At 39.1% G+C, this 25,678-nt stretch overlaps 4 protein-coding genes across 6 annotated transcripts in view; all 4 read left to right on the forward strand.

The window, feature by feature from the left end:
* The window catches only part of LOC130173992 (collagen alpha-1(XXIII) chain-like), a 28,311-nt gene extending 17,697 nt beyond the window's left edge, over window positions 1-10,614 (forward strand). The window contains exons 9-29 of the mRNA XM_056383576.1: window positions 739-765; window positions 920-946; window positions 1,052-1,105; window positions 1,209-1,268; window positions 1,409-1,453; window positions 1,594-1,671; window positions 1,863-1,886; window positions 4,140-4,184; window positions 4,305-4,349; window positions 4,496-4,576; window positions 4,668-4,721; window positions 5,105-5,179; window positions 5,285-5,311; window positions 5,406-5,465; window positions 5,546-5,617; window positions 5,722-5,748; window positions 5,876-5,929; window positions 6,187-6,273; window positions 6,498-6,596; window positions 7,008-7,046; window positions 7,847-10,614. Coding sequence (XP_056239551.1) covers window positions 739-765; window positions 920-946; window positions 1,052-1,105; window positions 1,209-1,268; window positions 1,409-1,453; window positions 1,594-1,671; window positions 1,863-1,886; window positions 4,140-4,184; window positions 4,305-4,349; window positions 4,496-4,576; window positions 4,668-4,721; window positions 5,105-5,179; window positions 5,285-5,311; window positions 5,406-5,465; window positions 5,546-5,617; window positions 5,722-5,748; window positions 5,876-5,929; window positions 6,187-6,273; window positions 6,498-6,596; window positions 7,008-7,046; window positions 7,847-7,897 — 1,131 coding nt within the window. The 3' untranslated portion in view covers window positions 7,898-10,614. The remainder of the gene's footprint in view (window positions 1-738; window positions 766-919; window positions 947-1,051; window positions 1,106-1,208; window positions 1,269-1,408; window positions 1,454-1,593; window positions 1,672-1,862; window positions 1,887-4,139; window positions 4,185-4,304; window positions 4,350-4,495; window positions 4,577-4,667; window positions 4,722-5,104; window positions 5,180-5,284; window positions 5,312-5,405; window positions 5,466-5,545; window positions 5,618-5,721; window positions 5,749-5,875; window positions 5,930-6,186; window positions 6,274-6,497; window positions 6,597-7,007; window positions 7,047-7,846) is intronic.
* Window positions 10,615-13,679: 3,065 nt separating this feature from the next.
* On the forward strand, window positions 13,680-17,403 carry rack1 (receptor for activated C kinase 1). The gene is made up of 8 exons (XM_056383658.1): window positions 13,680-13,890; window positions 14,428-14,599; window positions 15,274-15,421; window positions 15,770-15,865; window positions 16,079-16,189; window positions 16,546-16,686; window positions 16,935-17,045; window positions 17,292-17,403. Exons 1-8 carry the CDS (start codon window positions 13,782-13,784, stop codon window positions 17,355-17,357), a joined length of 954 nt encoding a protein of 317 aa, XP_056239633.1. The 5' UTR covers window positions 13,680-13,781; the 3' UTR covers window positions 17,358-17,403.
* A 451-nt stretch (window positions 17,404-17,854) lies between these two features.
* Window positions 17,855-20,322, forward strand: nme5 (NME/NM23 family member 5). The gene is made up of 5 exons (XM_056383659.1): window positions 17,855-18,137; window positions 18,868-19,073; window positions 19,706-19,806; window positions 19,902-20,020; window positions 20,173-20,322. The coding sequence occupies exons 1-5, from the start codon at window positions 18,003-18,005 to the stop codon at window positions 20,245-20,247; spliced, it is 636 nt and encodes a 211-aa protein (XP_056239634.1). The 5' UTR covers window positions 17,855-18,002; the 3' UTR covers window positions 20,248-20,322.
* A 1,559-nt stretch (window positions 20,323-21,881) lies between these two features.
* Window positions 21,882-25,670, forward strand: hnrnpaba (heterogeneous nuclear ribonucleoprotein A/Ba). Of its 3 annotated transcripts, none has more exons than XM_056382825.1 (9): window positions 21,882-22,012; window positions 22,517-22,746; window positions 23,177-23,345; window positions 23,440-23,598; window positions 23,689-23,820; window positions 23,942-24,032; window positions 24,164-24,319; window positions 24,420-24,505; window positions 24,945-25,670. In XM_056382825.1, exons 2-8 carry the CDS (start codon window positions 22,532-22,534, stop codon window positions 24,488-24,490), a joined length of 993 nt encoding a protein of 330 aa, XP_056238800.1. In that variant the 5' UTR covers window positions 21,882-22,012; window positions 22,517-22,531; the 3' UTR covers window positions 24,491-24,505; window positions 24,945-25,670. The 3 variants fall into 3 exon arrangements, with proteins under 3 accessions (XP_056238800.1, XP_056238801.1, XP_056238802.1); XM_056382826.1 differs by having other exon boundaries at window positions 21,972-22,064; XM_056382827.1 differs by having other exon boundaries at window positions 22,002-22,020.
* The last annotated feature ends 8 nt before the right edge of the window (window positions 25,671-25,678 follow it).

The raw sequence follows: 25,678 nt of genomic DNA on the forward strand, positions 1-25,678 counted from the left end.
GCAGATGTCTGAATGTAGGAAAGGCTGAGCAGGAGAAAGTGAGCTAGCCTGCCAGCATGGGTGTTCTCGAACCCTTGGCGTTTATATCTGTGAAGTGGAAAGAAGAAAAAGAATGACAGTTTGTTTCTGTCTGATGTGTGGCCACATGAAACTGCTGTGGAGGATGTTTGGGTAAATACCAAATATTTGCTTTATTTCAACACATGTAAGTTCAGGAGAATATATCAAGTAAATCAAGCATTATTTTGAGTTGGAAATGTATCTGACATCTGAACACAGATGGGTGACAAATTAAAGAAAAAACTCTTCATGGGCTACTAAAATTCTTCAAGCCTGGAAATCTACTGGAGCGATGAACATCATTCTTCCTAACGATGTTTGGTGTTGAACAGTGCTTTTCAACTGATCACTCATAGTTGTTCCACTTGGTTGAGATGTGGTGAATGCAAAAGGCCATAGCATATGATTCCCATAATTTTCACACTCATCAAATCATTCAGTGAACCCTGGTTCCCTGTATAGAAACATCTGCATCCAGTTTCTCTACTCATTTATTTCAGGTTTTTCCTTTAATTTATCAACTGTTTGTATGCACTGTGGTCACTTGACAAATCCAAGTCCATGAACTGGTCGTTCCTTGTTGAACACTGACATCTAGTGGCCACAGCAGTTTAACTCTTTGATGGAACGTGACCTGTGGTTAAGGCCATAACTACACTTCTCCTCTGTCCTCCTCAGGGTTTTCCAGGTCGTGATGGCGTTGTGGTGAGTGTAGTTTAAGTCCAGTTTTTGAGGGGGGGTTTTTTCTACATGTCAAGCTATTTATTTTTTGTTATGAACCATTATTATACTGTACATCTGTGGTGGTGATTTGTCTTTCTCTGGATAATCATGATAACCACATATATTTGTGCATCAGGGACAGCAGGGATTGCCTGGGAAGCCGGTAAGTTCATGTGTAGATAATCAGTCTTGTGTCATCTTAATTTCAATTTTCTTGTCAAACTCTACTGTCCAAAAATTTGAACTTTTGACAATTGTGAACTGACAGGGAGAAGATGGTGAGCCCGGCTATCCAGGGCCACAGGGTCCCCCAGGGGCAAAGGTACAGATAAGCTCTACTAATAAGTTAAAGGATCACGTCTCAGACACAGATTAGTTTAAATATACATGCATTGACCTTGAATGTTTATTGTGTATTGAAATAGGGCGAGCCAGGTACAGGAGAGAAGGGAGAGAGAGGCATGGATGGACTCCCAGGACTAAAGGTAAGAGACAAATCTGAATAATAACATCAATAATTTGTATTTTTCTTAGGAATAACATTATTTTTACACTATATCATAAATATTAAATGTCTGATGTCTGAAAGAATTGTATCATACATTTGCATAATTGCATAATACAGGGTGACAAAGGGGAAATAGGAGAACAAGGACCACAGGGCCCCATGGTATGTGTATTACCCAATGGGTTAGCCCTCTTTAACCATTCAGTTATCATATTGAACACATATATTATGATTATGATGATTATTATTATTATTAAGTTGTGTATGTATACCTCATTCATTTTTTTTCTTCTCTGCCTCAGGGTTATACTGGTGAAAAAGGCACCGCAGGTTCCTCAGACATCATCGACTTCAATGGGAAGCTTCTAGATGCTTTCCAGGTGAGTAATATAAAGTGTTAATGAGACCAGACTTTATGGTTCCATGACTAAATTCCATTGGGTATTTATTTTAAGTAAGGAATCAGGCAAAAGTTAAGACCAGAAATGGCTGTGTAGTTAGATCACATCTGTATTTTTTTTGCTTTTTCAAAACTGCAAAAACTGAACATGTCGCCATTTCTTCTCAACAGGCCATCAACACCATCAGTGTTTCGGTAATCTGTTGTTTCTGCATGGCTTTGGTGGTGTGATCAGTAACTAACACATACAATAATGCATAGAGTCACACAGAGTTGCATATGCACACAACTCATGTATATCCATTCCTTATACCACCTGCTTCAGCCAGTGGACCTGTGTGTTTTTGTAGATGCCTTCTATCCAGAACTACAGACTTCAGATGTATTGGATGTCACTCTAGAGGCCACATCTAAAGAGTATTACTCAATGTGCTAGTTACTAGTCTACCAAGCTCTCTTGTGTACTCATTTGGGATAAAACATACAGCCCCAGTAAATATAGTCCAGCTGTTCTGTTCTATCAGATAACATTAGCCTAAAGAAGCATGCTTAATCATGCAGAAAAATCAGCAGCCTTTGTTAAATTGTGGTGAGTGTTTTTTCATGGTATGCAACCAGTGTGCCTCACAAGATACGTGGCTATAACTTGCCAAAGGTCGGCATGGTGTATTTTGTCTGTGTATTTGTGCTGTTCCACACCTCTCAGTTGTTGCACAAGGGGAATTCACTGGAGGGGACTGAAGAGGAACCCCTCATAGTCGCCACAGTCTCAGTTTCACATCTCTATGTTCATACACAGGACCCTTTGATTCTACCATGTACCGTGCTACATGGTAAAAATAGATGGCTATCTTGGCAGTGGAGTGTGTATTTGATTAAAAACCACTATGAATCACGTCCCCTGGGACCTGATCTGAAATAGGTTTCTGCATGCAACGCTGTAGACAGCAGCGTGAAATAGTTACAAAGGAGTCGGTGAAAACATGAACCTGAGATATTATCAGAAGCCTCTTGCCAGTGTGGATCAGTTGGCACCAAATAACATTGAAGGTACCCACTAGAGTTATATTCATGGAGTGGGAAATTCCCATTGGCCACCCAGCTTTTGTTATGATCCATTCACTTGTTTGTGTGAAAAGCTGTAATGGTCCCATCTGTGGTGAAATCTTAGGTGATGATGAATTTGGTTTAAAACCATGATGAAATTGGTTCTTTGTTACTATCATTAATTTTACGGCTTTGATGTAATTATTTGCATGAGTAGACCCTACTTTCTGATGATGGAATATCTCAGATCAAACGGTTGCTTGTAAACATCTGTTGATTTCCATGGCTTTAATGGAGAACAAACAAAAAGTCGGTAAAAGGACAGAATCAGCATGTACACCTCCGGGAGATAACATGGTTTCCCTTTTTATTACTTCAAGATGGCTGAGGACTTCAGAGGGAGAAGTAACAACTGTAATATTGTGCATGTAGAGATTAAGGAGCGGGATTTAAGGGACCTGTCACACATTAGACAGTATGAGATGAATATGGCATGCATGTGAAGCTATTCTTCATCCATTGTTAGTGTTACAAAAAGTTACATAAATGTTTTGTCTCTCCTCTTGTCCAACTCATCCTGCATCAAAACAATCAACAGAATGGAAAATGATGCCAGGCTATTGTGTAGCAAAAACCACAGTCAGTGCTGTTTTACAATCGCTGTTAGATAAAATTGCTTCAAGTTGGTTGCGATCAGCAAACAGAAATTGTTTACTGTCAGGCCCGCATTGTGAAATCCATCATCCTTGTAGTATTGTTTTGTGTTGGCCCCAGTTCAGGCCTTATGGTATAATTCTGTGAGTTCCCATGTTTGTATCATTGTGATTAACAAAGAAAGTAAACAGTTGCATACTGTGTATGCAATATGTCTATATGACTGTCCTAAAAATGACCTAATTAAAGTGGCTATAATCTGTATTTTTATATTATTATGAAAGCTTGAAAGCTGTTGCTCAAAGTAATCAACACTAGAGAACTATCTCTAACTCTGCACATCCCCTCAGCTTTATGGAGCTTTATATCTGCTTTAAGGTCTTTGTTTTTGTTTTCCAACCTGAAACTTTTTGAGTTCACTCTCACAGCTCTCATCAGCAGTGTTTTCAGACTAGAGGCAACTGTTTTAAGTACAAAAGGCTTTAAACAGTCAATGTAGGCTACCTGCCCAGGTCCAAATGGCACACAAAGTTTAACACTTGCTGGTGAACATAGAAGCTTAAAGTATCATCTTAAAAGGTGATGACACGCTAGTGCTTGCCAGCTTGTTTCCACTGCCCCCTAATGGCCAAAATCAGTTATTGCAGGTTTAAATATTGATAGATTGTAGTTCTGTGTAAAAAGAGACACATTATAAAGTTTATCTGAATATATGTATATTTCTGTCTTCTGTCTGTCTTTCTCCAGGGCCCCCCTGGACCACCGGGACCCCCAGGCCCTACAGGGGAAAAGGTAAGGCACTCTGAACTCACTTGTCATCCTACCAATGACACTAAACCCGATTTTCTGCAGTGTTATAGCCAATCATATTCATCACGTGTGTGAATGTGACCCCGCTTTGTCTTCCTCCAGGGTGAGCTTGGTTTACCAGGTCCGGCAGGAGTTGATGGGGAGAAGGTATTGTTACAAAGAAACAGAAATTACATGCAGGTTGATTAAATGCCTTGTACCAGCATTTTCATTTTTTTATGGCTAGATATGTTGGTTTGAGAACTTGGTGTCTTTTTTTAATATGAGATTCATTCTTAATTCTTAACTTCCAGGGACCTAAAGGTGACCTTGGGGAGACTGGACCACCTGGCGAGAGAGGGGAGAAAGGAGAGATGGGCCTCTCTGGGCCTGCTGTAAGTAGTTACTGCAAAAATGTTTCTCTAATATACAAACACTGACAAGTACATAAACAGCTGGAAGTTAATTTTTCTGTTTGTGGGTCAGGGTATGGACGGACAGAAAGGAGAGAAAGGCGACTGCAGACTGGATGACAACCTGGTGAGTGAAACACACACGCAAAAACACCTAATCATAGATTTGTGTGGCCACTGGCAGTCATCAACCTTAAGGACTATGTCAGTGACTATGGAATACACAACTCAAGCAACCTTTTAGTGTGTGCTAATTGATTTTCACTGTGGAAATGGATGAAAACAATGGAAACGCATACATTCAGAGATCTGACACAGTGTGCTTTGGGAAATGGTCAGCAATCATATAAAGTAACATGATTTAGTTGACGAGCTTAACTTGCAAAAACACTGTTATGGTCCTTTTAGCAGTGAATCATCTGTGGTCATCACCTAACTTAAACTTTGTTTTAATGAGTTTCCTGCTCCTGCTTGACTCTGATAATTTTATGATAATTTAATGGTTCCCAGGTTCAGATGATTTCTCAACCAGGCCCACCTGGTCCACCTGGCCCTCCAGGAGTTCCCGGGTCCCCTGGATCCATGGTGAGTACTTTCAAAATATCACTATCCCAGTCCTGGTGGAAACTAGTCAGATTAGTTATTTTCACCTGTAGCGGTCACACACTCACAGCACACAATGCTTTTCAGGGGCTGCATGGGATGCCTGGTCCTAAGGTAAGCCTGCAAGACCATGTGTCTAGTACAATCCATATGTGTTGGAGGCTATGGCATGTTGTTTGGTACTCAGCCTTCCTGTGTTCTAATGCAGGGGGAACCTGGAGCTGGGATGAAGGGAGAAAAGGGGGACATTGGAGCGACTGGAGCCAGAGTAAGTCACACTGGGCCTTTATTATCATACTGTAATACAACACGAGATATGCAATGAATAACAATGTACTTTAACTGCAGGGAGTAGATGGCCTCCAGGGTCTACCTGGATCTGCAGGGTTAGTCGGTCTTCCAGGTGCAAAGGGAGAAAAAGTAAGTACACAACCACCTCCATTAATGTGTGTAATAGATTTATTTTTTGATTGTGCGGGTCTTTGATAGAATTATGAGTTATTTGTGTGAATGTGTGTTTGTAGGGCCGACCAGGGGAGCCTGGACTAGATGTGAGTTTTCTCAATGAGAAGATCCTCTTCACTTCATTCATTCCATTTTATTTTTCATTTATAAACAAACTTTAACCTGTATCCAGTGATAAGCAACCCTCTGACCCATTTGTGCTTCCATTTCCAGGGTTTTCCGGGTCTGATGGGAGACAAAGGCGACCGAGGGGAAAGAGGCGAGAAGGTTGGTACATATTACAGAAATAAATGATATATTATCCTTATTAAAACACAAACAATTACATATTTTGTTCCTCTAGTTTATTGCAACACGATTTACTGTATCGTGCATAATGATGCATGGCTGATCTGTCTAGACATGTAGGAATTCTGCCACTTTAAATGCCTAAACAGGCTGTATCTGCAGTTAACTGTGTTGTGTGATATCTTTTTGTGTGTCTGTGTCTGTGTCTGTCTAACTGCTGACTTCCTCATGTCCAGGGTGACAGGGGAGCAGTGGGAAAGAGAGGTCTAAAGGGCCAGAAGGGAGAGCAGGGTCCTCCAGGCTTGGACCAGCCTTGTCCTGTGGTATGACGCACACACACACACACACACACACACACACACACACACAGATACATGTTACAATACTACAAATTTAAATTGATTAACTTATTTCTACTTTCCTCTCACCTTTTACACATTCAGTATTTCCGTGCCTTCCGCTCTCAGCACTGTTTCTGTCATTTTTCCTGCTTTTCTCTGAGTTTCTTCCTCATTGCTGTGAATGTGTAACTGGCTCTTGCTGACAGGGTTGTGATGAGACTAAAGGTCTGTCTGCGGACTCAGGGCTTTCTTCCCCTCCAGCTCCTCCTCTTCATCCTTCCGGCCCTGAGGCCCCCTGTCCTGTGGTACAGTATCTCTGCCTCCTTTCTCATTTCTGGTCGCTATTTATTCACCTACTGCTATTTTCCCATCAACCGCTTTTGTTTCCTTTTTTTCATTTCTCTCCAACTCTGTTATGCATGTGCTGTCTGTCACCATGATGTATTCACTTCACTATTCACTGCAAAGACATTCACAGATGATAAACAGTATGTTTTGGCCTTTTGACCATTTCTGTATTTTCTTTTGCTTGAATTTGTATTATTTACTGTCAGTCTCTGACTTTGTTTTAATTCATAACAGCAGTTCACTTATAAGGAGCGCAGTTGTTGCTGATATTTAAATCAGCAGCCTGCAGAACTATACAGTGTGTTTAAGCATGCATCACTTGACATTTTCTGGCTTTTTAACTTTCCACTGCTGTTCTCTCTCTGCAGGGACAGGATGGCCTGCCCATACCAGGCTGCTGGCACAAGGTGAGAGTTAAGAGTTGTACTGCATTGTTTTAAAAAAGGCATAGTGTGAACTAATGAAGTTACTAGCTTGTGATTAAGAGACAGCAGCAGGCAAAGTTAGATACACTGAGATTATTACTCATGGATTGGCAGCATTAAATTCATTGCTTGACTCTGATTTGACACAGGGGCATTTTGTAAGTATATTACAGTGTGTGAGCTTGTAATTGTGAAGTGTGAGTATCTGAAGGCAGCAACATTTTTTTTTTTGCTAAATGTAATACAAAAGTCTTATGGTTGGGTTTTGGTTTGATATACTACTAATAATCAATTCTTGCTATTCCTCTTTTGCAGTGATACCTAACCAGCAGCATGGAATCTGTACATATTGATCTGGTATATATTGCAACTGAATACTACAACAAACAACCCACTCCCTTTTTTCCCTTTTTTATCAAAACGTTTATATAATATATTGAGATTTTTTAACAAGGACATTTTTGAGTCTACAGTATTATGAAAACTTTTTAAAACTAGAGATCCAGTGTTGTTGAGAATGCAGATGGCTTTTGAAAGCAAGAAACTGAACTGGCAGTGGGACTCTTACTTTGAAGGACAGTCCAGATGACAGTGTTGAAGTGGAGGATTGCCTTACTAACAAAGTCTGACTTGCTGCCTGATTGTATGAACGCTGTTTGAGAATGACAGTGTGTGCACTCACCCGGTCTCACGGATGCTGAGATTGGATGGATGGACAGATCTCTTGGCAGATGGAGGAGTGTGGGTCAGTGCTCTCTTCTCCTCTTTGTGTTTTCTGAAAGGAGGAGATGGCGAGGCAGAAGCTCAAGCGCAAGCGTCTCTCTCAGCCCTGAAGGGATGCGGGGCCTGGTGGAGAAAGGACACACTGACAGGCAGAGAGCGTGAGGGGCAGATTGGCCTTTATGAAGCAGAGAGAGCCATGTAATGCCTCAGTGTCATACCGAACACTCAGATCCTCTGTTATGGAAACTCTCCAGGAGGGGGCGACAGAGAACACTGCTTTTCCACATTCACCTGGGAAGAGAAGACACATGTGGCTGATGATGTGGAGCAATAGCTTGATAACCAGTTGAAGTCGTTTGGGAGGCAATGATGTCACTGGCACATAAGGAAGGATTTACTGCACAGATACATTGAACATGTTTTGGTGATCTCTTGTATGGCTCTTTAGCAAAGGTTTTCACTAATTCAATGCATGATCATAACAAGGCACAGTGTTGTTTAGCATCCTGCCAGCTTGTATGACTTGTGGTCCCTCATTGAAACAACAAATGACAGTAAATTCATTTTCATTTTCAATAAGCAGTCTTTAATAGTCTTTCCATTTGAGCAAGCCACTCAGAAAAGTCAGTAAGTCAACCTTTTTTCTTGTTTTTTTAAGGCTTACACTTCCAGCAGTGGTGACTTGTGTGTTGTTTATTTTTATTCCGTTATATACTTATCTTATTTTGTCCAGTTACATTTTGCATTCCTGTGCATCGACATGTTTGTGAAATATATAGATAGTGAAACTTCAAGACCAGACTTGAAGGAACCATTCACAGTATTCATGTTCAATCAGTGTTTCAGTGTTTCAACCAGGGAGCAAGTCAGCTCCAACATTAGACTGGTTCTGTTTGAGTTGCCTTAACAAATGATTGTCAATCAAATTCTTTTCTTAATAGTTTTCAATGTGACTGATAATTATCTTTTAATCACAGATGAAGACATGTTTAATTACTGTTGCCATTTTTACTGTTGTAAGTTCTTGCTGCTGACTTGTGTGTGTTGTTTGTTTGATATTTTTTGAACCAATATTAGTCATTTGGACTGAAGGACTAACAGACTAAAGTATGAGAATTGAAACAAATGTCATTGATTTTTTTTTAAATTTTATTTTGATAATTATTCATTTTAATTCAGCAATACATCTTAGTACAGTGGTTTATAATTGTCAGTTATAATGCATATTTTTTTGTGTTTTTTCTTTCATCTATCACAACAAGTTTTAATCTTTGTCATGCATTTTTCTCAGATGGAATCATTTCTTGGTGCTTAAATACTTTTAAAAACTCTTATATACCTGTTTAAAGCTCTACTTTGCATACACATGCAAACTATGGTTGGCTTAACTACACTCATGTACACACACACATGCATCATTGTTTAAAGAAATGTAGAACATAGGAAAAAAACTTTACTTCACTGATGTACCATTAACTATTGTCAAATATTTACACGACAAAGGTTAGATGGAATTACATGGAATCATTATTTGGTTCTGCTTACATGTGTAGAATTAGGCCTACATTTACATTAATGGGAAATGGTATTACTTTTTCTTAGTGGACGTTGATAGTCTATTAGTTGCACTCTTTTGATACAATATGAATAACATTAAGCAGTCATGATCAGGTTAATCCCAAATCATGACTGACTTGCAATGATTTACAATATTTTCATTGTTAACCTGAATATGAACCATCACAATACTTTATTGGTTGATTATCTTCAATCACAATCAGCATGCAAACATCTATAATTCCAATTTTTGCCCACAATCACAAACACTGCATCATTTTCAAATTTCAAACAGTAACATTAAGTAATATTATGGTTGTTTGTTGTTTTTGGTATGATTTTAGATGGGATCTTGAAATTAATCAGGAGAACACAAATGGATAAGTGATGTGTGAAAAAGTGAAAATGGAATTTGCTATTGAATTTGTTCATAGTCCAATTTAGGAGAAGGACAAGAGTGTTAATACAGTACATTGGTAATACTGACCTCCTATTTGTCATTAAAAATATCCGCTGGCTGACCGGTAAACTTGTTCACTTCATAATGCAGGCCACATTTTACTGCACTGCATAGTTCCTGTTTAGGTCTGAAATGACTCTAGTCAGTTTTGCAAAGATCCCTTTATATTATATCTTCCAATGTTGCGTAAGTGACATCACACAAATCAATTTCCATATCAGTGGGATAATCTAGTTGTGAAGTCCTGCTCATTTTTTTCTACTTCAGAGGAGTTTTGTAAGAAATATCAGTGCATCACTTAATAAACCTATACAGTACAACTTGTTTATGAAGTTAAAGGTATTCTAGAAATGCTCTCTATGAAACGAAAATCTGTAAATGGGTTGCATATCAATAAGTCAAGACAGAATAGATGACATACAAACTTTATTTGAGAATCATGTTGAGTGAGAAAATCTTTTGAAAGCAGAATGGTTTAACTACAAATCACGCAGGCCATGGCATTATTTTACTGGAAGCTGATGGTTATCTGTCACTTAACATTATTATATGTGTTTATTTCTTTTGCAGATTCTATCAGTTTCAGTTTTAAGGCTTAATGAAGTCAATAAATGGCACAATATCTAAATACAGTTTGGCGTTTTAGCAAACCATATATCACAGTATTAGCTTGACTTTGTGAGAATGTTTTTCGGTTGTGTATTTGGTTGTAAAAGAATTAAGCTATTTTTGTAATTACTTGTCTAAATATGTATAACTTGAAATCTGGTTAACTAAACATGTAGACTGAAATAAACTTTCTGGTTTATGGTTTCTTGTCATTAAATCATATGTAATCATGTAAAATTATTTTGCTTCATTCATTCCAACATTAAACACAAAGGAGCAAATCTTACAACCAGAGGCCAGTATGTCCTGTACCACGTGAAACATACACTGTTGAACATAAAGTTGGAATAATTTTGTTTTCAGACACAATCCTCTGTTTATTTAATATATTTAATTTAGATGAATCAGTAATCATTTTTGACCAGGTGCAATGATTACACTATGTGTCCCAATTACCCAGGTGAAATGAAATAATTCACATTGTCACAATCATTTCATGGAAAGAGGTAAAAAATATTTTATTCCAACTTTATGAGCAACAGTGTATTAGAAGGGACAGCAGCTTCCTCAAAGGCTGAGTCCCTTGCAAGGCTGGACAATAATTGACGGAGGAAAGGCAAAAAGAAAGATCTTTCACTACCGGGCAGTGTCCCTGATTGATGATTTCTAGAGTTCAACAATCTCTTCAGATATGTAAAACTTGCTACTATAACTGGCTGTTTAAGAAATTCTTATTATCTGACACTTTAACAGAAAACTTTGACATCGGATAATGTACATCATGCTAGCAGCTCTCTGAGGCTGGTGCTTTGTGCTAAATGCTAACATCAGCATGGTAACATGCTCACACTGACAATTCGACTATGCTGATGTTTACCAGGGTCACCAGCTTAGTTTTGCATGTTAGCATGCTAACATTTACTAATTAGCACAATACACAAAGTACATCTGAGGTTAAAAAGTCATTAGTTTTACAGATTGGCTATCTGAGCTGAAAACACAGTACTGGACAAATTAAAATTTCATTGTGATTATGATGCTAAAGGGAAAGTCAGGGGATCACCACAGCCAGAGGACTTCATCCTCTGGGGACCATGAATGTCAAAATTTCACAGCACTTCATCCTCTAGTTGCTGTGATATTTCAACCTGGACAAAATCAATTTTTCAAATTTACCAAACATTTTCACAAATCATTTGCATATGTACTCTATTATAACAGCTGAATGAGCTCATTGTTTCTAAGACTAAACAACAGGTTACACAATTGGTTGCAGTTGATCCATGTGGTAGGAACATTGGAGCAAAGGCACACAACATTAACATCTGCTTGAATTGTTTACAGCAGCTCTGAGTGTCATGTTTTGAGTTTAAATAATTGCTAGCTTTAACATATAACCTTAAGGCTATATTTGTGGTTTAGTGTTTGCAACTATTAGATTGGTGCCACATTTGTTATGATCATTGACCACCATGGAATTGTTATATAGCTAAATTGCCAGCAGTTGCACGCTTAACTATATGTAAATTTGAAGGTTTGTCCTCCCAAAAATAGTTTAAATGAAATGCTATCACACACTCAAATACACCTCAAGGTTTATTTAAGAAATATTTGGACTTTTGGATTAATGACAAGACAGTCAGTGTCTGAGGTTATTAAAGCTTATATATGTATATATATATATAATATATATATATATATATATATATATATATATATATGCCTCTATAACCTTAAAACATTTCAGTTGTTATAGCTATGCATTGATTGCATCATTATACAAATTTCAACACAGTGTTTTAAACACTGAATCTGAATTCATCTGAATCTGATCATTGTCTTTAAACAGCGTACACTGATAGGTGGGAGTGAAAGTATTGTTTCATATTAATAGGCCTTTTTTCTGCTTTTTACAGACATTTTCACTTAGGAAAAGCACAGCCGTTACAAACAACATTAACAATGGCTCCATCTATTCATGTACCTGTCAAGTCATGACTGTTTGGCACTGAGCCAGCATGCACAAAACCAGGACCCTTACACTGAAGCAGCTGAGTCATCATTCATCATTAATTTTACTATTTACCCCTGTGCTTTCTGTGATAAAGTCCAAATGTCTGAGGCTAAGTTGGATGCTAAGTAGTTTTACTGTGTTTATTACTGTGTCTCAAGGACTTCAGATACAGGGGGAAAATTATAAAATATACACTGGTATGAATTATATTTTGGAACAAAAATCATACTGCTTACAAGATATTCCACATTTTGTCCAGCATAAAGATTGCATTCTCTTTGCTTCTCATTACTTCAATGTGATATTTACCCATAATGATTGTACCTATAATTTTGTTGAAGGATTTCTGATGAGCATCTGACCAGTTTGTTAACCTTAAAGTACTATAAGTACATCTGAATTAGTAGCAGTCGCACCATGGGGTAGTGATATCACTTTTTCGGTTGAAGTCCCCATGAGACCATTTTATATCAGACCTTTCAATATACACATTAAATATGTTCAAGTGCAAAAAAACAGTCATGTTTATCTATCTGACCAACAAAAAAATGTTTTCGTACCAATGTAAAATAAAAGCATGGATGTATCATTATTTTACCCCTTTTATTATCAGCACAGTATGTACAAGAAACATTGTGCACAAACAAAACTGTTCTCAGACACAGCCAGAAAACCAAAAAATTAATGATTTGTCAAAGCAAGATGCTATTTGCAAATAGCATATTTCACAAAAATGCTGCGTTTTCAGGGCCTTTTTATGTTTAAGGTTTCTTATTGTGGTGCCATATTCTTGACAAAGATGATCAAAATCTGTTTTGGAGTGAGTCTATTTCTTCTTATGAATGTGAAATTTAATAAAATAAAAACCTTTTCCATGTCATTGCTTTTGAAACAGATTAAAATGTCTTGTAAGTGGATTGCTTGTTCATTCTTTGTCCTTATAAAATATTGAACATCCTGCCAAAATGTTTTTGGTGTAAAACAGATCGCAACTTTTGTTTTTCTGATCCACAGATATCATCACCATAGTCAATACGAAGTCTAAACCTCTCCATTACTTGTTTTACTGGATATATCCAATGCAAAATTCTATTCTATTCTTATTCTTTTGGTTTCACTGAGCAGTAAATCCATGTTAAATGTGAATGTGTAAAAACAAATGTAGGCTCGGGCAAAAGTATCAAGTCCACATTTCCCAGAGTCCTTTGCGGCCCGCTCCCCTCCTCATAACTTTTGCATCCGGGTCTGTACTTCCTTTTCCTCTGTGCCTAGATGCGATGAGGACTTAGGTTTCCCCGGACCTCTAAAAAATCCGAATCCATCCTTGTTAAAGGCACCACCGAACCACGCCAAAATGACCGAGCAGATGACAGTGAGGGGGACCCTGAAGGGGCATAGTGGATGGGTCACCCAGATCGCCACTACGCCCCAGTATCCCGACATGATTCTGTCGGCGTCCCGAGGTGAGGTTCCCCTCTGCCGGCTCAGCCAATATGGCTGTGATAGCACTAGGCAGCTAACTGGTTTACTGCTATAACGTAAGATAAATGACGATACGGACGTGAGTGGCACATGAAATGCATGTAACCAGCCATGAAGACATCTAATGTTTTTATACAGTTTGAACACTATCATAATATGTTGACGTTCGAGAGATAGACACAGGTTAGCCGAGCTAGCTAACACTATCAGGCGTCATCAGTAATTCAGCTCTGCATTGAATCTGTGACACGTGTAATAACATACAAATGTAAGTCCAGGTGTGATAACATACATAGTTGTAACTGTAGTTAGATGCATGAATGTGTGGCCTATTAACAGCCTATTACTAATCTTTGTATGTTGAGCCTGCTAACTGAGTAAATGTTGACAGCTTTCCCTGGTAATGCACTTGTCCAGTGCTAAATATTACTTGCTAATGTTCAAAATATCTATTTTTTACTTGTTGGAAATGAGGACACTGATTTATTCAAAAAATCGTATTTTTGTTTGTTTTCCAGACAAGTCAATCATCATGTGGAAGCTGACCCGTGATGAAACCAACTATGGCATCCCCCAGCGCTCCCTGAAGGGCCACTCTCACTTTGTAAGTGATGTTGTCATCTCCTCAGATGGACAGTTTGCCCTGTCTGGTGCCTGGGACGGGACCCTCCGCTTGTGGGATCTTACCACGTAAGTGCCGGGAGTGGACTCTTGGGTTACTGGCCAGATGTCCTCTACAGGATTACAGTAGATGATTTGTATGTTTTCATGCTAAACACTAGAGTGGCCACAAGTATAAACTAAGCAGGAAAATACCCAGACTCACTGTAGCTTAGCCACAGGAATCATAAATAACTGGTGCTAAAATGACGGTTTGAAACGATCATCTTCACCATCAATTAATCTACTTTTATAACAGATACACCAGGTGTGCGTTAAGCCCTTCCCCACATTAATTGGTCAGATCTGAAACAAACCCAGTGTAATTTGTGTCATTAGTGAAAATTTGTAATGGTACATTTGGTCACAATTCAGTAGGTCACCTCTTAGTGTCATAGTTACTTGGTAGGAGGCAGTAATGGACCTCTCTTTCAGCTATACAAGACCTTTTAATGACCAGTATGTGCTGTAAACATTGATGTTGCCAGTATATGATAAATATTCATTGTCACCCATAACTTGCATCCATTAACACAGAATGTTGAGAGGCAAGTTGTATTGACTCTTCAATGTGTTCATAACTTTTGGAATAGGTCTTAACCAGTGTTAGCTGCAGCTGTATTAGACATGCATTTGGTTATCTCTGCTTGTCTTAATATGTGCAACAGTTGTGATCATTTGTAATGTTTGGTATTTTTCCCCAGTGGCGCCACCACCCGCCAATTTGTTGGACACACCAAGGATGTTTTGAGTGTGGCCTTTTCTGCTGATAACCGCCAGATTGTGTCTGGCTCCCGGGACAAGACCATCAAGCTATGGAACACTCTCGGAGTCTGCAAGTACACCATCCAGGTGAGCTGCCAGCTGACCTTTCTGTCAGTGGAGTTAGTTAATGGTTGTAAGTACTAGACTGTGACGTTGCACTACTTTGAATGAGAAGTTGAATTTTGTAATCCCTACTGATTTAAAAAAAAAAAAAAAAAAAAAAAATGCACAGAAATATGGAATTTTCTCAATTTACAGTTCTTAATTCTTTCATTAGTGAGAGACTAGCAGCCAAACCAAACACTTAACTGTAGACATACATGTTTTCTCCTCCTCGCTTACGTGATCAGAGATGGTAATGATTCCATCTGGCAAAATACAAATCGCTAGTGTCAGATAACAAGTATCTTTTATTTTTACCTCTTCAATGTGCAGGATGAGGGCCACTCTGAATGGGTGTCCTGCGTGCGCTTCTCCCCCAACAGCAGCAACCCCATCATTGTCTCCTGCGGCTGGGACAAGATGGTCAAGGTATGATTTTACTTACATATCCTTTACCTTACACCTGTGACTTATAAAAATAACCTGAATGAAGTTTAATCCTAAATTTGTTGACTTAAAAATTAGCATGTATTATCTGACCTCAATGATAAAAAGATTGATGAGGCACTACCCAGATAGCTTTATATGGTGGGGTATGTACTTCTGAGGTGTGATTGTAGTCTTCCTATCCTATTCTCCTAGGTGTGGAACCTGGCTAACTGCAAGCTGAAGACCAACCACATTGGCCACACTGGCTTCCTGAACACAGTGACTGTCTCTCCTGATGGATCCCTGTGTGCATCTGGTGGAAAGGTATGATATACATTTGTTTCAGCATATCATTTATTTATTATTGTAGACTGTCACAGAATGTTTTTGACCTTTTCAATGCTCATTCTGAACCCAATAGAAACACTAGCTTAAGTTCAGTCTGCAGGTTTCAACAGTGATGAAAACTTTTGATGCATCTGTTTAACAGTGATGATAAAAGAGGCTGTTTCTGAGTGGTACCTGCACTTAATAAGATTGTTGTTAGTGCTGAAGATTTGTAATGTTAATGCAACAATTGCATAGTCATTAGTTGTCTATCATGTACATATCCTAGAAATTGGCTATATGTATGACTTACAAATATGGTTATTAAAGAACACGTTTCTCTTTCCATTCAGGACGGACAGGCCATGCTATGGGACCTGAATGAGGGCAAGCACCTCTACACCCTGGATAGTGGTGACACTATCAATGCCCTCTGCTTCAGCCCCAACCGCTACTGGCTCTGTGCTGCCACTGGCCCCAGCATCAAGATCTGGGTAAAAGACTTCATCCTAAATACCTCACTACCAGTATATGCATTAGCACCATATACACTGTATCATAAGCTATAGTGTAAAAGTCAGTGATGAAACTTCAAATGCCAACTGTATTCTTTGATGATAAAGAGGCTGTTTCTGAGCTTTAACGTAGACCAATTTGTTAGTTATGTAATTTTGGATGCAGTAGCCTCTGTCATTGATCCATTTCTACCTCTGTGTCTGGTGTTTTCCTTATCTTCGTGTAGGATCTGGAGGGCAAGATCATTGTGGATGAGCTGAGACAGGAAGTGATCAGCACAAACAGCAAGGCTGAACCCCCACAGTGTACTTCCCTTGCATGGTCTGCTGATGGACAGGTACAACACACTCAGCTCTTTAGGACCTATCAGTACAGATGGCTGGCTATCCCACTAGTCAGTTGTTTTAGTGTTTTTACCCCCAGTGATTATACCCATTCACTTATAACTCTGATGTCCACTGGTGACAGTCCTGCAAATATGAGGGGCACTAGAAACACTTATTTGAGTATTATTGGACAAACTATAGGACTATAATATCACAGAATTTGAGTACTGTTAATTTCGATCCCTGTTCTTTTACAGACCCTGTTTGCTGGCTACACTGACAACCTGATCAGAGTGTGGCAGGTCACCATTGGAACTCGATAAGAACTTTTCGTTGATGAGACTTTGAATAAAAGACTGTTTGAAAAGATGATGTGTGCTTTTTTTGGTTGCAACACTCTGATAATGATTATGTTACAAACAGTACAATATTTCTTTATTGTAAATTTATAATAGAACTTTCACCCAAATAGGTATAATCAGTAGGGACAATAGTGATTTCCAAACCAAACTAGTTTTGATATTTCAAGGGTTTATTCCAAAGTTTGTTTACAGTTTAAGCAAATTATATTTGAACATGACACATATGTCAACACTGTCCAAGCTTAGTGCAGATAATAGTCATTGTTCATCCAAACTCATCAATATTCTTGTACACACTAAAAGCTGAAGTAAGGGTAATGTCTCTAAGAAGAGGAATTACATTTGGTTGACTTTAAAGCCTGTAGGTTACGTGGAACTCGAACCATATTATTTGATACATTGTATGGATTGTCCTGCTTGGCTTCCCGTAGACGGGTAATTGTATCCTAGCAACCCGAATACAGACATCAAGACCGTGTGACTGGTTGAAAGAAACAACTAGCCGCTCTTGGATATTTTTAATTTTTTTTTAAATTAATAACTTCATTTCACGAGCGTAATATACTTCATCTTTAACGCAAGGCTATAGATGCTTGTGTAACTAGCATGAAGGAAAGGATGGACCAAAGTTCATCTCGCATTTACGTGGAGAGAACTCTGGCTATCATTAAACCAGATGCCATTCACGAAAGTGAGAAGATTGAAGACGTTATCCTCAAGTCGGAGTTCACTATTTTGCAGGTCGGTTTTACATTTGATGTTTGAAAAATGCAAAGATTGAAACAATAACGTGAACATATGTGAATTACAATGCCCTCTAATGCAACAGATATGTCATTCGGTGAACATTTACATTTGTAGTGGGAGACGGGCGGTTTCACTTTTACGGGTGTGCTTTACTGTATCTAGAAGGGGTCGATCCAACTAAAGATATTTGATTAGTGATTTTTGATGATATAGTTTAGGTATTAACTTTTGTTGTAAGATGCTCCTACATAAACAGATATGGCTTTCTCCGATTTTGTGTAGCGCCTCATGATTATATTAATAACTGATTTATTGTACATATATTATCTATTATACGTAATAAGAAACTGCTGTACAGAAATATTTTTGAGGCAATGGAGACAGTTTTACCATTACATAGTTTGCCCACCAGAGAGCGCCGACAATGCTTTACGAAGCACTACATTTAGTTAAGTTAAAATTAAATGATTAGGATTTGTATTTTTTGGTGCAGTGTTCTTCGAGAGGTTGAATCTTGAATGAATTGCATACTTTTGAATGCCTGGTAATACAATGAATGCCATGTGATCGTTTCCCTGATCCACCAACTCAGTTAGGTCTGAGAATTACTCGTACTCATCTGAGTGGTTTGAGATAGATAGTGGATTCATTCTGATCCACTAAATTTGATTTACCCTTTTCCAAACATCTCACTAAAGTGTCCAATACTTCATCCCTGCGGCAGAAGCGGAAGCTGCAGCTCACTCCAGAGCAATGCAGCGACTTCTATGCAGACCAGTATGGAAAGTTCTTTTTTCCCAGCTTGACCGCCTTCATGAGCTCTGGTCCCATCATTGCGCTGACTCTGGCTCGCAACAATGCTATTGCCCACTGGAAGTCCATCATAGGACCTGTCAACAGCACCAAGGCTAAAGAAACTCATCCAGAATGGTATGTTTTACTTCTAACTTGTTAGTGTCTGTGTTAATTCAGACTTCTGTTCTGTTGTTTGTTTGTTTACATAAAATATATTACAGTGATAGGCATTTTGATTGACTCACTGCTTTGGAACGCTGATATGTATGGTGCATACATACAAACCAGGCTTGTGATCTATCCCATAATGTCAAACAAAACATTTTAGTTCTTGGTAATGCATTATGCGTTTGCTTAGAAACAGAGTCGGGCACAGACCTTCAGAAGTTCTGTACATGTCTCATATATAGATATACTTGGGTCAGACACATTATGTTGAACAAAATGTGTGAGACACTGTTTACTTTACAGTGACTCCAGTATTTGCTCAAATATATATAATTCATTGTGATTCTGAGCCCTAGCCTCTGACTATTGAGTCATAATAATGACTGATTATTAGGAGTGTAATGGTCAGAGGCTAGGACTCAGAATTATCATACTATATACAAACAGTACATAGTTCACCTTGCGTTGTGAATGCAGGTGATCATTTGATTTTGATCCTTTTTGATTTGTTGTTTTATCTAAAGTAGAAGGGTAAAGGTTTGTGGTCATGACAACCCACGCAGGAGTATTTATATGAATGTGTTATATTATTTCCCCAGCCTTAGAGCAAGATATGGCACTTCTGACCTGAAAAATGCACTCCATGGCAGTGAGTCGTTTCATGCAGCTGAGAAAGAGATCAAATTCATGTTCCCAAACTGTAAGTAATATACACACTCACACATACTGTTGTTAATATAGAAATGTGGTATTGAACATTTAAGATTCTGTACTTGACATGTTCTCTCTCTTCAGCTGTAATCGAACCCTTTCCCTCAAGGGAAAGAATCGAAGAATACCTGAGCAGGTATGTAAACCCAACTCTACTACGTGGACTCACTGAGCTCTGCAAGCACAAGCCACACAACCCCTGTGTAAGTGTTCAGTGCTCAGCATTTTGAAATATACAGATGAACATATTTATTCATTAGCCATTGTTTATTGCTGTTAATATTACTTTTACTATGTTGCACTTAGAGTCCCTGAAACATTGTAGACGATTTTCCTGCACTTTCATTTACAATAGGTTTGGCTTGCTGACTGGCTGGTGAAAAACAATCCAAACAAGCCTCAAATATGTGATGTTGAAGAAGCAGAATGAAAAATAAGTAATTACAGACAATGTAATATTTTAACAAATGTGTTCAGTACTACAATAAAATGAAATGTATTTTCAGCACCAATCATCTGTTATGTTTGCTTTATATTAAAGTTAGCTTATATATAGACCATTTATTTCTTTTTAAGCACTGCTGTAAGTAGCGTGACTTGATTCATAACTTGAATTTAAATGCAGCAGATTTACGTGAGAGCACTAAGAACTGGTCAAAATCATTCAATTAGTCAAATCACAGATTTGTTTGTTTGTTTTTTAATAAAGCATAGAATTGAACTGCCTGCCAAATCAGCCAGGGGGTTAAAATGTTACGTTTAATTTACTGAACATGATTGCATTGAGTGAACTGGATGAGTTGTATGACCTGAGTTGAGATGAGAACATTAACTAAGTTGGACCAAACACTCAGTAACACGTTTACATACTTTGACCAGCTTCATCTTTGGTTGCTCTTCTGGAAATGGTTCACAAAATACAAAGTCTTATTATTGTCAAAGTACCTTCATGTGCATATGGCTGTGCAAAGTAGATGACTTCACCTCATCGACTGAGCATTACAGTGTTTTATTCACAGGAGTTGTATGGCAGACTGATTATGTAAGAAAATAATCCCAAAAACCAGTGATGGTATTGTGTTTTTGAGAGTTTTTCAGCAATCAAGGAAAAAACATAGAAGAATACCTATTATAATTATTGAGATGTGGCTGGATGTTTCAGTCAGTTTCTAAATGCCATTTTAGTCCAGGTTATTTGGTCTGCAGGGTGTAACTATGATTGTAGCTTTTTATATATGTGGTTCCTAACTCATTGTCTCGACAGAGGGCTATAAAAGTCTGAAGAGCTGCAGATTTTTGGATCGGCTCTGGTCCCTGCAGCCTGCACAGAAAAATCGGGTATAGAATGATGGATGGCTGATAAATCAAATGAATGGTCAAACAGACCAAAATATGCCAGTCAATGTCAAACTGTCTATTGCCATATCTACAGGATCTTGAATAATTAAATATCAATAATAACTTACAATGCATTGCAGTACAACACAGCACATTATGACCTCATTACTTGTTGAATCAGCAACTCTTTGACAGCCCCAATACTAACTGCATAAAAACTCAACAAAATAGTGTTTATTGTGAACCTGCAATGTACTTTATAATGTATATGATTTAACCGTTTATTTTGTACAACCCGTGCTCAGTATTTTTCTTAAACCTGTAGTCACTGAATTACATGTCCATACATATATATATATATATACAACGCTTAGAGACAGCTCTGTAAGTACATTATTCGTCAATTATTCATGATAACCTGATATTTTCCACACTGTCCGTTAATTTTTACACGCACATAGGTATGATACTGTTGAATCTGGTTACATTTTTGTCAGATTAAGAGTGGATTGCAACACAAGAAACAAAAGATAAGAATAGCGCTTTGAAACATTATTCGAAACGAAATATTTGCTGTGTCGAGTTGAAATAGACGAGAGGGGTAGAAGTCGTTTTTATTAGAGGCAGAATAGGTACTCTGAGTTCCTTCCTGTGTGTTAGGGGCGTGTACGTCTTCTGTGAAAAGAAATCAGCGCGTATACAATTGGCCGAAGCCGTGAGTGGCAGCAGCTACTATCCAATCAGACTCCGTCTCTTCAGAAATGTGTTTTTTTTTCTGCCGGTTCTAGAAAACCAACCACGAGTTGTCGTCGTGTGGGAGAATCCATCTTGAAGAGAGCTCTCCGGTTGTGTTACCAGTAAGCAGGTTTTCGTACTACTTTAGCCTTGGTTTTTTCATTATATTGTCACGTAAGTACTCGGATTGTTGTAGTCTTTTCGTTATTTTCTCTTTTAGAGATACATTAAATGTCTTTGAGTAGTAGAAAATATGAGCATAGACGGAGTGCGGTTAGCACGGCCTCTGCATTACGTAACTGCGAATTTGAGTTGTACAGTCTAGGCTTGGGTTATCAGTGTGATACAGATGGCTCCACTTTTTCTAATCTTTGGCTGTAGCAAAATTGTACTTTAAGATGGTGGGTGGTTACTGCGTTGTGTAAGTAAACATTACTCTGTTGCCATTTGCTTGCACTCGGTAACAAATGAGGCTTTCTGGGAATGTATGGAGCGCGATTGTGCCGGCCAAAATGGTGGGAAATGCCATGTATTGGCACCATGTAAATGGCGAGGCATGTACGGCATTACGGGTTATATAATCACCGTGATTTTCTAAGTTAATTATTTTTTTCCTTTCGGTTTAGGTATAATAGTGCAAAATGTCTGAGACAGAGCAGCAGTATATGGAAACATCAGAAAACGGCCACGAAGTCGACGATGATTTCAACGGAGCCGGCCTCACCGAAGAGGGGAACGACGACAGCACCGCGAATGACTGCGGAGAGGGCGCGGGGCCCGACGCCGACGGGAACTCGCAGAACGGTGGCACCGAGGGCGGACAGATCGACGCCAGCAAAGGCGAGGAGGATGCGGGGTGAGTCTACAATGTCATAATGTGATTCTTTGGCGAAGCCGACACTTATATACGTACTCGTGGCTTGCCATGTTTCTTTGTTCAACCGGCCTTTGTTGGCGCCATGTGCAGAGTGGAGGGGGGATGGGCGCTTGAGCAGGGATCAAATCTAACATGTATTGGCTCATAAGAAGCAATAATTTTGCGGTGGTTTCTGTGGTCGCACAGCGATTTTTTAACTATATTGAATTAATGTCGTAAAATAGCCTTAAGCTACTGCAACTGTAGCCTGCCGTCCTACGTCATTGGGTCAACAGATGTTGTGGAACAGTGTGTACATTTACACCCCCTCCTGCCCAACAACCACCCCCACCCCCACAGCCATATAAAGTTGTAGTAGCAGTGCTGCCTGTAACGCTAAACCTCTCCCTTTTCCTCTTTCTGTGTTTAGGAAAATGTTTGTCGGTGGTCTTAGCTGGGACACAAGCAAGAAGGATCTTAAAGATTACTTCTCTAAATTTGGTGAGGTGACAGACTGCACCATAAAAATGGACCAGCAGACAGGCCGGTCAAGAGGCTTTGGCTTCATTCTCTTTAAAGATGCAGCAAGTGTAGACAAGGTGAGTTGGGAAGAAATTATGTTAGAGCTTTATCAACTCTAGTGTGTATACGGGATGGGTAGTTTTCAATGTTTTCTCCCCTCCCCTCCCTTAGGTTCTTGAACAGAAGGAGCACAGGTTAGATGGCCGACAGATCGACCCCAAGAAGGCCATGGCCATGAAGAAGGATCCAGTCAAGAAAATCTTTGTGGGTGGCCTTAACCCTGACACTTCAAAGGAAGTCATTCAGGAGTACTTTGGGACCTTTGGAGAGGTAAGACATTTACGGGGTTTTGCCCTATGTGAAGCCTCTGAATTACAATGACACTGACTGTTTCAAATGTTTGTTTTTTCTTTTGTTTAGATTGAGACCATTGAGCTTCCCCAAGATCCAAAGACGGAAAAGAGACGGGGATTCGTATTCATCACATACAAAGAAGAGGCTCCCGTCAAGAAAGTTATGGAGAAGAAATACCATAATGTTGGTGGAAGCAAGGTAACGGCATATCACACATTCTTTATTCAGGGGAAATTGTGTATCGTGTACTCAGTTTCATAATTATGCTCCATAAGCCATTTCACTCTTAAATGCAATGTGCTCTTGTGTGGTGTTCCAGTGTGAAATTAAAATAGCCCAGCCCAAAGAGGTCTACCAGCAGCAGCAGTATGGTGCTCGTGGATACGGAGGACGTGGCAGGGGCCGTGGAGGTAAACGCCTTTATATGCATACCAGCAAAGTCTTTATTTTAATCTAGACTCAATTGTAAATTTGTGTGGATTAACTGTCTGGGTTCTGTGTGCGGGAGAGTTGTGACAAAGGCTTCACCTGTTGTTTTTAGGCCAGGGCCAGAACTGGAATCAAGGCTACAATAACTACTGGAACCAGGGATACAACCAGAACTATGGCTACGGACAGCAAGGCTACGGATATGGCGGCTATGGCAACTATGACTACTCTGCTGGTTATTACGGCTATGGGGGTGGCTACGATTACAGTAAGCGATAAGTGCCCCCAGGGAAAGAAAAAGAAACTTTATTTTCTTGGTCCTCCTTGTTGTACAGAAGAACTCAGTCCCTTTTTCTCTTGTCCTCCAGACCAGGGCAATACAAGCTATGGGAAAACTCCAAGACGTGGAGGCCACCAGAGTAGCTACAAGCCATACTGATCACACGTAGTGCAGGTATGCATTTTTGCATCATCCGTGGTAGTATGAGAACATAGCTGTAACCATTGGTGCCTTTTTGACCCCAAAGATCTCCATCTACTCTAAATCCATTCAAGCATTGTGGTGGGGTTAGGGTAGGTCGTGTTGTGGGGTCTGTGATCATTAAAGATGGATTCATTCCACCTGTCAGCCATCTTAAGATGCATCTCTACAAACACTACTTGATCAATAAGGGTTGAGTTTGTGGTGGTTGAGAACAGGAATAAGGACCGTTCCACCTTTCACCAGGGTGCTACGTGTAATAGCTAGCGGTCGTGTGTCCCCCTCCCCCCAAAGTGTGTCTGTCCATTCACTGACCTGTCAAACTCATTCATGCACCTGTCTGTCTTTGTGTAACTGCATGCCATATTTGGTTTATTCTCAGTAACGTTAAGCACCGTGTTTTTCTCTTAAGGTCTAAAGTAAATAAGAAAAAGAGATCCATGGTCTGACCACAGCGAACATGGGCTCTGGCTTTTCCTTTGGAGTTGGCAGAAATTTGGACTCATGCTCCATTTGTACAGATCAAGTGAGGAACTGGGGAAGCAAATGTCACTTTTCCACTTTTTATTTTATATTGTTTTGTGTCCATTTACATTTCCAGTGATGGAAGTGTTATTTTTACTGTACTTTTTGGTACCTTTTTGAATCTAATGTATTGTATGGTTGTATTTTTACATGTCTACTGGATTTACAGATGAGCAGGAGCAAGAGCTTTTAAAGCTCACAAATAAAACAACTTTGCTTTTTTTTTTTTTTTTTCTTTTGGTGTTTATAGATCTTTAGTTATTTTCTCCCGTGCTGAGTGTTGGATGCGAGTTGCATGGCTTCAGATGTGGGGTGAGGTAAAATAAGGGATTTAAACTAATCAAAGGGTTCATTGTCAGCGTATCAATGAATGTTTGCAGATGGCATAGTAGACGAAGACAACCAGCATCTTTTTTTTTTTCTTTTTTTTTTTTTTCCTTTGGCTTTTAAGGAGATTCTTCCCCCATCATGTCTGCAATTTTAAGTGGCTTTACTAGTGTTATTCAACTGAACGCAAGCCTGTTAATGTAAGAGGGTACTCCCTCTCTCACTGGAAACTCATTCCTCTAGTGTCTTGGGCAAATTGGTAGAAATAAACTTTTGGTTTATATTACACATGGA

The sequence above is a fragment of the Seriola aureovittata genome, chromosome 8 (assembly GCF_021018895.1).
Source record: "Seriola aureovittata isolate HTS-2021-v1 ecotype China chromosome 8, ASM2101889v1, whole genome shotgun sequence".
Taxonomy (NCBI): Eukaryota; Metazoa; Chordata; class Actinopteri; order Carangiformes; family Carangidae; genus Seriola; species Seriola aureovittata.